A 12,341-nucleotide genomic window follows, 5' to 3' on the forward strand; every position below is an offset into this window, starting at 1 on the left:
CATATAAAAATAATAATAGCCCAAATTCAATTGAACAAATAAAAGGCACAAAGGTGGGTCCCATTGGCCATTTATGTGGTGGCATGCATGTGGGACACAATTTATCTATGGAGAAGCAAGTAATATATCTAAGATTTGGTGCTTATGCTAATCATTATTTTGAGGAGTATATTTTTATTATTGATACTTTTTGTTTGTTTTTAGTAATTAGTAATACATTATTTATATTCTTCCATAATGTAGTTTGTCATGTATTGGATATACCATGTGGATTGTTCCATTGTCTATCTTCTTCTAATATTAACGTCCTTGTTTAATAATTGGAGAGGAAAAAAAGGTAAAACAAATGAGCAAAAGAGATATTAGTAATTATATGTGGAGTTATTCAAATTTAATCTGATTAGTTTAAATTAAGTACGTTTTTTCTAACTCAAAATAAATTATATATAAAATTGAAATTGGATTGACAAAATTTTTACATCAACAGTAAACATATAATCTCAAATTGAACGCATTTGAAATATCGTATTTAAGATCCACTCAAACACTTGAATGTACACCTATTTATACTGATCCGGTGTAATAACTTAGATTATGAATTTGTGTGTATAATGAAAGAAATAATATGTAATTTGTTTTTTCACATATCTCAGACTATTTTACACTTGAATCTCAATTCTTAACACTTGTCTTGTATTCTATCATATTTTCAAATAGGATGTAAGATGTGAATCATCGTTTTATTTGTAAGAAAATTCAAAAGGAACATAATTAATAAGTGAAAAATAGTAGGATTTATAAACCATATGTATTGGTGTATTTTTGATTATTTTCATCATGTACTTGCAAGTAAAGTGAAATTCTAAAAAAAATCACAAAAGTTTAAAAGTCCAATTGAAAATTAATTGTTCAAAAAAAACTCCAAAAATTTTATATAAAGAGACAAAGAAATTTACCCTAATTAAAACATTACATAACTATTTTTGTCACCTCATTTTTATTGAACTAAACTTATTTCAATCAATTCTTTTTATCCTATAATAATTACCAATAATTATTGAATTTAAAATAATTTTGTTTTAAATTTTACTTATTCACTACACTAAACTTGTTCTTTTACCTAATAACGAATTCAAATTAATTTTATCCACTAAACATTCACAATTCATCTCATGTGTGTTAAACCATTTCAGTTGTCATCCTTATGTGTTATGCTTACGTCACACAATTCAATATTAGTAGACTTTTATTTAAAGACCCGAACCTTAATTTTCTATCACAAATTATTGTATGAAACAGTCTTCCCAAGAGACGCGCCTCATAGAAGGTTAAATGACCCATTTAATACATACTATGAGAATATGAGCTTCTTGTTTGAGGTTGTCTCACCGAGAAACGGTCCTGTATTATAATTTTTACCATAATATGTGAAAATCTTCAACAATGGCTTATCATCAAAAAATAACTTTCACAAATTCATTTTGCCCTAATTTATCAGTTAGGGCTACAAGGATGAGATCAACCAAGTCATAAGAGTGTTCTCTTTTCACCTCATTGCTTTATTACTCCACATAAACATACCCATTGCCCCATATGCCCTTACTAAGCCCTAAGCACCATAAGAATAGTTGTACAAAGAACAGAACCAGCTAGAGTGTGACTTTACATGATCTACCTTTCACCCTTAAGAATTTCCTAAAAGAAATTACTGATAAAATAAGTAATAAATACGGAAAATTTTTTGAGTCGAAACGAGTACTTTTATCTTTTTGCTTTGCTCTGTCGTGACTTCCTACGTTCCCCAAAACATAGGAAGCGTCCACCTTTGCTCGCCCGAACAGGAGATCCTTGGTTTACCTATTAACACGACGAAAGAATTATGTATCTTTTTGAGTATATACAATTTGATATATACAACAAGAACAGCCAACATTGGAGTGAAATTTGAATAGCAATTTACCTTTCCTCTTGAATTTTGGGTATTCCAACATAGAAGCATGTTACAACCGGAAGTTCCAGGCCCCGACTCGTATCCCCTATGAGAGTAACCCCAAAAAACAAAAAGGAAAGCAATGAGTATTAACTTGCAAATAGCATAAAGTAAGTGGACTAATGTTAGAGGTGTCCAATCAAGTCATCAGGTTGTATTCGGGTCACGTGTTTCAGGTCGGGTCAAAATCGGATCTTGTGTCTACATTGTTTTTTATATAATTTAAAATTCATTTTGAAGTCAGGTCAAGTCGGGTTTATTATAAGATCGGGTAAATATCGGATAATCGAATGTGTTTCGAACACCAACATAATAAAAGGGGGATAAAGGAAAGATAACTCACTGATAATCCTTGCTAAGATTGGAGGTAAAGCCACTCTGATGCAGCAAGCTGGGGGATATAGGAAGAGGGTCGACCCTTTTACCAGTCTGATCGTTCTGATAAATCTTTACGTCAATTCCCTTCAAAGCATTGATTTCATGGTTGAGTTCATCATCCCAATGGCTGGAGGTCAACTCTGCAGGATCCAAAGACTCCGATTGATTTTTGCTGTAAATGCCCTCTTGAGGCAAAACCTGATTTTTCTCGGGTCTTAGACGACTTATTGACCGTGGTGTGCTTCTCTCGGCAGCCTGCAACCAAGCTGATTCAAGCCTTTGCTCACGAATGATAGACTCGATTCTCTGCGTTGGAAACTCATGTCTCCTAACATTAGCTTTGTTATCATTCGACTGGTCCAAAATGCTTGGTGACCGATTATCTAATAACAACGATGAATTTGACCCTCCATTCAAGTTTGCTCGAGGAACTATAGCAAGCTCCCGATGTGAGTCAGAATTCGCAAATCCTTCTACGTCCATATTGTTCGCAACGCTTGATTTGTTCTGCTTTTGTCCTGCCATATTTGGTGATCTAACTGTATCTGCACCACCACTGTCCGGCAACAGAATCATCCTAACCTCAACACTTCGTTCAAGAACCATTTCGATTGCGTTAGTGATACTAATAAGAAACCGTTCAGCTCTTGACTTGACGACTTTGTCCCGGAAAGCAATGTACACGATGACAACACCTAAAATAAACCCTCTAGTTAGAGGGAACTAACATAAAATTATGCATGCACAATGACAACAACCTTTCCACCAGTGGCAGATCCAAAAAAAAAAAAAAGGTGATGTTAATAAAAAAATTATATGAAACAGCAAAACGCAAGTACTGGGTTTCGAACTCTGGTGTTTCCATGAGAGAAAAATAGCACTAACCAACTTATCTAGGATATATTAAATATTACTGATTTTATTTTAAATTTAAGTGATATCAACTGACCTCCATGACCTCACATTGTTTCCGCCAATGCTTCCCACAAACCATTTACGGCCCGTTTGGTTAGTGGTACTAAATAGTGGTAATGGGAATAATTTATAGTGTAAAACTTCATCAAAAATTCCACGTCACTCCCATGGTTATGAAACTTTGATCATAAAAAGGTTTTTTTGTTACGAATTTCCATTACCACCTAATACCACCTCTCCCAATGGTAATGCATTGGAATGAATTTTATGAAGAAAATGAAGTATCCAAGAGATTTTTTAACCAAAACTACATCGGCTTTCATTCGCATAACCACTATTTAATACCACGTAACAAAAGGGCCGCAATACCTTTATGTGACTCCCACCTAGGTGGGGTTCGGGAAGTCAGATGTACGCTACTTTACCCTTATTAGTGATAACAAAGAGGTTGTTCCCGATGTACGCTACTTTACCCTTATTAGTGATAACAAAGAGGTTGTTCCCGATTATATAAGTAGTACATTAACAAAATAACCGTGGAAACATTACAAGTTATATATAGAATATAGATATCAGCAACATACCTTCAGCTTCAGCTATTGATAGTAACCTTCCATCACAATGAAGCAGCTGCCGCAGAGTCTTAGAATGGCACTTTTCAATACATTGCAGCCATAGATCATCCAGTTGATCCATGTTTGCTTGTCCCATGTTCATGCCTACGCCAATAAAATCACCGTGCGAAGCAGAGCTATCTAAACTATTTACGGAACGCTTGTGTGTGGGTTTTGGGTTCGTACTCATGCCACCAGTAAGCAAGTACGGCTCCTCAGGGTAGCCGGAGTTTTGATTACCCTCTGAAGAAAATAACGGTGGAGAAGCAGATCTTCGTATCATATACAATGAATCAGACATCTTCTTTCGCCCAGAAGCATCTCGTGAAGCAGAAGATGGATCCTCCTCGGTCGTTTTTGAGCTCTGCTTCTTGCTACTTCCAGATAGAGTAAACTCGGGTGAAGTAACAGAGCCAAGTTGTAATAATGTGGCTGTAAACCATGTTGAACGTTCACTCGAAGCTCTCAACTGCTTTTCGGATTCAGAAAGAAGCTTTAATGCATGCTTTAATTTCTCCAACTCCATTTCCGACACTGCGGATATCCACACAACCAATAATAGTGATTGTTAGTGAGACAATTTTCAGATTCGTATTGAGTTCAGAATTAGTGTAACATAATTCGCTAGCTAATTCACTTTTTGAATTCGTGATTCGCTCAAATTTGCCCAAAAATAGCCCAAAACCGACCATGATTCACGAGGAGATTAGCGAATCATGTGACAATGTTAAGAAATGATTCACTAATCTCCTTACAAATCGCGAATAAAAAAAGCGAATTATGGTCGGTTTTGGGCTATTTTAGAGCCATTTTTGGCAAATCACGAATTCAAAAGACGGTTTTGGGCTATTATAGAGTCATTTTTGGCAAATCGCGAATTCAAAAGACGATTTAACTGACGAATTATGTTACGTTGGACAAGACCGTAATCAATAACAGAACTAAAAAGATTTCCCATCAGAAGTCCAGGAGATGAAAGCTAATAAATGTCAAACAAGTCTAGAAGAACAAACATAAAAAATCATCACAATTAAAGGTTATACAAAGAAAATGGAGATTTTAAGTATTTCTAAGTTACTTGCACACCGAACCAATATCACATGATTCACTAATCTCTTTGCAAATCACGAATAAAAAAAAGCAAATTATGGTTAGTATTAGGCTCTTTTAAGGTCATTTTTAGCAAATCCCGAATTCAAAAGGCGAATTAACAAACGAATCATGTTACACTGCACCGAAGAGTAGCAAATGATGCTCTCATGTTGACACAATCCAACTAAAGTAATACAACAGACTAATAGTAAGATTGTATGATATTTACCGTCAGATAAGAAGCAAGTTCAGGTATGAAATGTCACATTCTCAATATAAAGCGAGTTAAAGCTGTACTTTGTTTACGTTAGCATGCAAGTGAAGTTCAAATTACTACGATGAGAAGCATTATAACATGAAATGACATGAAGGCACAAAATTACCATCAGAACAGATGGCACAAATTCCGTATCATCTTTCAATTTTACAATGAATTACCATAAAAATTTAATGAATTTTTTTTCCGAGATTAGAATTCAGATACAGATTAAGAAAAAGCGAGATCTAAAAACTAGGATGTAAGCACTCACAACTTCGGCAGCCAAAAGATGAGGTACTGCATTTGGCATCTGCGAGTTGGTAAGACCCGGCAATGATATCCATAATAAGACTGGCGAGTTGAGACATCAACACTAATGGATCGATTCCAGAATCCATCAACTCTCTGGCCCTGTTTACTGTCTCAGCCGTATTCGAGGACATAGCCAACTCCAATAGTTCAAGTAGTTTGTCATCTGATATAACCCCCACCTGTACCATTAAAAGTTCCATAAAAAAAAGGATCATAAAAAAAAATGGCATATAACTCGTGCAAGTAGAGCAACACTTTTGATTACTTGTTGAGCTTTTTCTATATGAATCACAGTGCAAAAACAAGACCGCATCACATAGCATCGCATTGTAAAGTTTCAAAAAAACTTAACCAATGCTTCCCGCATTGTTAAGATGTGAAAAACCGCGTCGTTTTCAAGAAAAGGACCACTTCAAGGGATATCTCACGGTTTCGCCCGATATTTTCTATTATGAACAATACCACATCACCATGCCATTACCTTGATTGCCAGCATTACCACAATTTCGTAAAAAAAAACCGCGTTTTTTTCTTAAAAAAAAAGGACCCTTCAAGGGATATCTCATGGTTTCGCCCATATTTTCTATTATGACCAATACCACATCCTCATGCCATTACCGTGATTGCGACCTTTACCGCAACTTTGCACTATATATGACGAATGATTTATAAAATTTACAACCACAAGTACACATGGAACGTATTTGTAGAGAAAGCTTTATATCCTTCATCTAAAAATGCAACTTATAGCTGCAAATTGTGCATATATATCAGTATATCACGAGACTTCTCTTTCTGACAGTTCTTTATGTGTTGTATAGAAATAAGTCATGTAAAGACCATCTCAAGCAATCAAGCGATAAACATCTACTTTACGAATAATTTAATTTAATATACATTAACTAGCAAGAAATTGCAGGAAAAAAATACTTACAAGTTCATTAACAAGAGAAGTAGTTATTCTTTTGCCAAGCAAACTCAACTGGTCTAACATAGTTTCTGCATCTCGAAGTGAACCATCAGCATTCAAAGCAATCAATTCCAAGGCATCCGAATCAACTTCAAGACTCTCTTCAGCCGCAATTTTCCTTAGTCTGCTAATAATATCGCCGTCTTTAATTTTGTTGAAGAGATACTTCTGACACCGTGATAACACTGTGCGTGGCACATTTTCAAGATCGGTAGTTATGAATATGAACACAACTTGAGGCAATGGATCTTCGAGAAACTTCAAAAATGTCGACCAAGTCTTAGACGGCAGCAAGTGGCATTCATCAATTATCAAAACTTTGTACCGAGAGAAAGCCGATGAAGGACCGGTCAATAAGCTTTTTAAGAGATACCTAACTCTATCGAACGCCTTCTTACTTGTGCCGTGAACCTCCATCAGATCCTTACTCCTGCCGGAGATAAAATCCGTGCAATCCCTACACATTCCACAAGGTTTTGTTCCCTCCGTTGCCAAACAGTTCAAAGCGGCTGCGAAAATGTTTGCAGTCGATGTTTTACCCGTGCCACGAGGACCTTGGAAGAGATAAACGGGGGCAACCCTACCCCTTGATATTGAATTCATAAGAGATTGTACAACGATATTTTGCCCAATCAGTTCGTCAAAAAAGATGGGACGGTATCTTTGACTTAAGCTCCGTATATTTTCTGATGAGCCTTCCTCTTCACCGTCCCCGCCGGCAGAAATGAGGCTCAAACCATCTTGACTCCTACAGCTAGCAGACCACCTCCTCCCATCCAAACGGCTCAACCCTTCCAAACTTAGCTCCCCGAAATTTGTAGAAAGCTCATCATCACTATTCCCTGTTCCTGGGGAAGAATCACCACCACCATCACAACTATTGTTGAGCAAGGGAAGATGTCCTTGGGCCATTTGAGAAAGGATCTTTTGTTTCTTTGCGCGTGATACAGATTCTCGATGTTTGTGACTATCTTTTTGGCTACCGCAAAGTAACCTACCGCCTTTTCTCCTCAACGTATCAGAAAGAGAAGGCGAATAGCAACTACCATAAGACCCTTTATGTTTAGGAGTCTTTTTCGACCAATAACAAGGAATCCCACAACCTTGACGACCAGGCAAATCTAAAGCATCATCCTCATTATCATCCACATCATTACAAGACATTGTCGTCCCATCCCATGATCCTACAGTACTAGGATTCCTACAATTCGCTAACATTCTGTTGAAAGAACTCGTTGACAACGCAGGGGTACTCAGACTATACGAGGAGTCATCCCTTCGACTACCTCGTAAAAACCCATGCTTCTGCCTAAGCCTTGAAAGCAACGGGGATTCAACACGACGCAATTCCTCAGACACACAATATCCCTCCGTGTCATCAGATTGATCAATCAAGCTACCATAATCATCCCGATTCAAAACAAACCCACTTGAAGGGGCACCCTTTAATGCCCATTTCGAGTTCCTATCAACTAAACCAACGGGTCTTTTCTGCTTCGGTTTTTGCAAATGTTGTCTTAGAACAATAGAAGAAGCAATTTTCCTCGATTTTTTCTTACCAATAGCCCACCTAACCATCGTGGGTGACGCCATCGATCCAACCGTCGTATCCTTACATCGAAAAGTAGTTGAATAGTGCCGGTGGTGTCTATTCCCTCGACGATGATCTCCTATACAAGTATCACTCTTGGAATCACCACCGGCATTTCGACCATCACTCAAGCTTTCACCAACACTACCACCAACAACACTCCCAGGAAGAGAAGATCCATCATCAACATAACTATTATGATTATTACTAACAAGACCAGAATCTAAATTAAACCTACCCAAACTTTTCTCACTTGAAGACCTATCACTCCTCCAATTATAAAGAAAAACCCTTCTCTCCTTTTCTCTATCTTTTTCCCTATTTTTGTCATCCTCTTTCTCTCTTTCCCTCCCATTACTGACATTCTCCTGAACTATTTGTTGCAAACTAGGACTAACATCATCATTTTTAGCAGTTAAAAATTCATGATTAGTATTATAAAGATAATGGAGATTATCATTGCTATTGAAAATAGAGGGTCCCACAGATCTAGATGAATTTAAAGGGGATTTCCAAGAAGAAGTAGTACCAGGATCACGCAATACTCTTGCTGCTTTCCGGATTTGGGTCAATTCTTTCTTCAAATGCAGCTTGCTTGGATCATGCACTCTACTATTCCCAGCCATTTTTCTGCTTTTTTTCTTCCTTTTTCTTGTTTTCAACTAAAATCCTGTGCATTTAAACAAAAATGCAAGCTTTTCTCAAGTACCCATGAAAGGGATTTGCATTTAAATCCAATTTAAACACAACCCATCTCAATCGTGATTCGTGATCAAAAAAGGAAACAAAAAAGTCCCCTTTTATGATTTTTGACTTTTTACACTCAAGATCAAAACTTTCCTAAAAAAATCCTTTATTTCTAAGAATGGAACAACATTGAGAAAGTAAGAATCATGGGAAGATACTATGAGATTATGGGGAAGTAATGGGTAAGCAGATCTATAAAGTTTTCATCTTTAAAATTAATTATTTTTGAAATTAAAAAGTTTAAACATTTTAAGTCATATGAATGAATGAATGCTGACAGATATGAAAAGGGCAATAATTTATGAAGAGGAAAGGTGATGATTGAGGAAGAAAGGGATGGTAGATTGGTACTACTCCACAAGCACTAAGGAGTAGTTTCTCTCTCTAGATTCATAGTTTTTTTCCCTTTCTCTCCCTAGGGTTTATTAAGTTGTTGGCGCTCAATTGTTAAAATTGGTTGGATTTGGAAGAATGCAAGGAGATTTGGAGGGTCTTTGTCTTGTGGGTATGTGGATTTTAACTTGTTTTGACTGAAATCAAAAAGGGTGGAAAAGGAAATGAAATTCAAAGACTGAAGAAAGAATCATACTGTAGTCCATATCCCTCCAATTTAGGGGAACTGGTCTGTAAGGATGTGATATTCACCAGAGCAGGAATCTTTCTACTAGTTTTTACCCTGCCTTTTCTTTTACTTTGACATTTTTAGGGGAGACTAACGGTAATAAAAAGTTCTTGTAATATTGATAGATAATATTTTGACATACTTCCTCCGTTCCATAATTGTTGCTACATTTGCATGGACACGAGAATTAAGAAAAGTGATTGACTTACACTGTAGCTAATTGTTTACTTTATAGAATATTGTATTTTATTATTGTTAATTGAAAAAGAAAAAGGAAAAATAAATTGTTAGGTTACTTTATAGAGTATAGTATAGTATTTTATTATAGAGTATAGAGTATAGAGTAGGATAAAAATAGGGGTAGGTAGAACTTTAAATGATTGTTTTATTACTAAAAACGGAAATGTAGCAAGTAATATGAAATTGCCAAAAATAGAAAATGTAGCAAGTATTATGAAACGGAGGAAGTATTTGAATATGTTTGTTCTGATTTGGTTTTTTTATTTGAATGCATTATTATTTATATCATTATTATCATCTTACTCAGTGTAAGTCATACCCAGTGCATTACTATTTATGTGTGTGATATTAGATGATAATAAAAATTTTGTGAATTTTTTTTTAATAATTAAAGTTTTATAATCGTATAATTAATATTGTATATTTTATGAAAATTAGCAATGAAAAACATTTTCATTATCATAATTTAGTAGAAACAATCAAACGAAACGTTAATGTACTTTTAGTATATTTACTCTGGTGAAGGAGTATTCTACTCTTGTATAATGAACTACTATCAATCTATCATGATTGATGATAAACGAATAGTACAATAATATGTTATGGTTATGTTTGTTCTATTTCAATTTAATATAGTCTTAAAAAAATTTATTTCAATGCAATGCATTACTATTCTGAGACGTGATATTAAACGGTAATAAAAAATTATTATTAAAATTTTATTACCATAAAAATAGCATATTTTATGATAATCATCACTAAAAAAATATTCCCATTGCCATGAATTTTACAAACAACCCAACATATCCTTTTTACTATATTTCTAGTGAAAAAGTATTCTACCATTTTATAATGATAGGCTCATAGTACAATAATAATATTATGATACATTAGTAAGATTTTTTCATCTTCATAGTTATCAAATTCATTTGGGGATTACAAATACAATTTAACTGTGGTTGCTAAGTGATTGATGGCTAATTAAAATGATTGATTTAAACACATAATTTTATTATCTATTTGACCTACTGATTTACGCTAATGGTGACAAACTTAAAATATGATTCAAAATAATAAGTTGTTTCAATCATCTAATTTACCAAATATTATCATTAGATGATTTGAACACCTAAATTGAAACATGATTTATTTTTATGATCTGAAGCTAAATTTGAATTTGTTAGGTCAAAAAAATAAACCCATGATCCCTTGTTGTAACACTTTTGAAGGCCATAACTTGGGCAATGAAGTTCAAAATTACGCAAAGCAGCTTATGAGTTATGACAATGCATAGTATGTACTATGTAGTATTGACATAAAAAGATTCACTTAACCTTCAAAAATTCCCTCTGAAGGAAAATACTACTTAGAAACTTTAATCATTAATCATTTTCAAATGACTATCTCTAAAACCCCAACGACTCAATTGGTTCTTAGCACGAAGAGGAGATAAGATCAATAATTTAGTAGTGCAAATTTTCATAAAACGGATCGTATTATTTCTATGGTAATAATATTTTAACCATAAAAAATATTTTTTGTTTACAATTTTAATTATCACCTAATATATCTTTTTAAATGGTAATACATTGATATTGTTTATGCGAAGAAATCGAGTCAACTTGTTTTTAGAGGGGATGGGATTGTTTACAAAAAGGATTTTGTCGCTGAAGAGTTCAAATACTCGAATTGGGTTCGGTTATTGACCTGCAAAACGAACAGTCACTTGTTCGGGGGCTGTTTCTCGAAAAGTCCCTCCGATGCTCAAGTCAGTGGTCGGAAATATGAAGCAAGAAATGAATGCAAGTAGTTTAGAGAGAAAAAAAAACGTACTATAAATGATAATAAATAAGGGTATTTATAGAGCAATAAATGACCTTGGTGGACTGATCAAGGAGCATTTTGGTAATTTCACCCCTTGCAATAGGTTTTTTGGAGATTTTGACTGACTTTCAAGATCTTTAGGTTCTTTAGCTTGACCCATCAAATTGGGACTAGTTGATATATGAAAGTTAGGAAGAAAATAAAATAATTGAAAAATAACAAATACAATCTAATAAACATTAACATTGTCAAGATATTTTCTTACCGAAATTGTTCAAACTTTTTATTATAATTTTCACAATTTCATTGTGACTTTTAAAATAATTGCTAAGGTTATAACTTGGGATATAAGGCTTAAAATAAGGAAAAGCTTGCACCCATACGACCGTATACTAAAAATAGTTGATCAATGGTTTGATAACATTTTGCCTAAAATAGATATTTGGACCTTCAAAATGAATTTCAAAGAAAAAAATCAATTATACTTGGGTTATGGAGTCAAAATTTTGTTGACATTTAAGGTGGAGAGGATAATTACTCTCCCTTTTCTTGTCAATTAGGAGCAAAGACAAAAATTGTTATCTTTTAAAAAAAGGATATTAGTAATAAATGAAAAGAAATAGCCAATTGTGTAGATAAAATTATAAAATAGTTAAAGAGCAAGAATGAGATTAAAAGAAAATAAAGATCTGTTATCTAAAAATAGAAGTAATACAAGATGAGTAGAACAGATCAAAAATGTAAAATAAGTGGGATGGAAGAAGTATTTGTTACCTCTTCTTTAGTT

At 34.4% G+C, this 12,341-nt stretch overlaps 1 protein-coding gene across 1 annotated transcript; it reads right to left on the reverse strand.

Moving 5' to 3' along the window:
• Positions 1 to 1,249: 1,249 nt before the first annotated feature.
• LOC130808172 (protein STICHEL) lies at positions 1,250 to 9,504 on the reverse strand. Its single transcript, XM_057673635.1, has 6 exons — positions 6,495 to 9,504; positions 5,520 to 5,739; positions 3,868 to 4,431; positions 2,334 to 3,063; positions 1,961 to 2,036; positions 1,250 to 1,857 (listed from the first exon to the last, which is right to left on the reverse strand). Exons 1-6 carry the CDS (start codon positions 8,745 to 8,747, stop codon positions 1,762 to 1,764), a joined length of 3,939 nt encoding a protein of 1,312 aa, XP_057529618.1. The 5' UTR covers positions 8,748 to 9,504; the 3' UTR covers positions 1,250 to 1,761.
• Between the last annotated feature and the right edge of the window lie 2,837 nt (positions 9,505 to 12,341).

This window comes from Amaranthus tricolor, chromosome 3, assembly GCF_026212465.1.
Source record: "Amaranthus tricolor cultivar Red isolate AtriRed21 chromosome 3, ASM2621246v1, whole genome shotgun sequence".
Taxonomy (NCBI): Eukaryota; Viridiplantae; Streptophyta; class Magnoliopsida; order Caryophyllales; family Amaranthaceae; genus Amaranthus; species Amaranthus tricolor.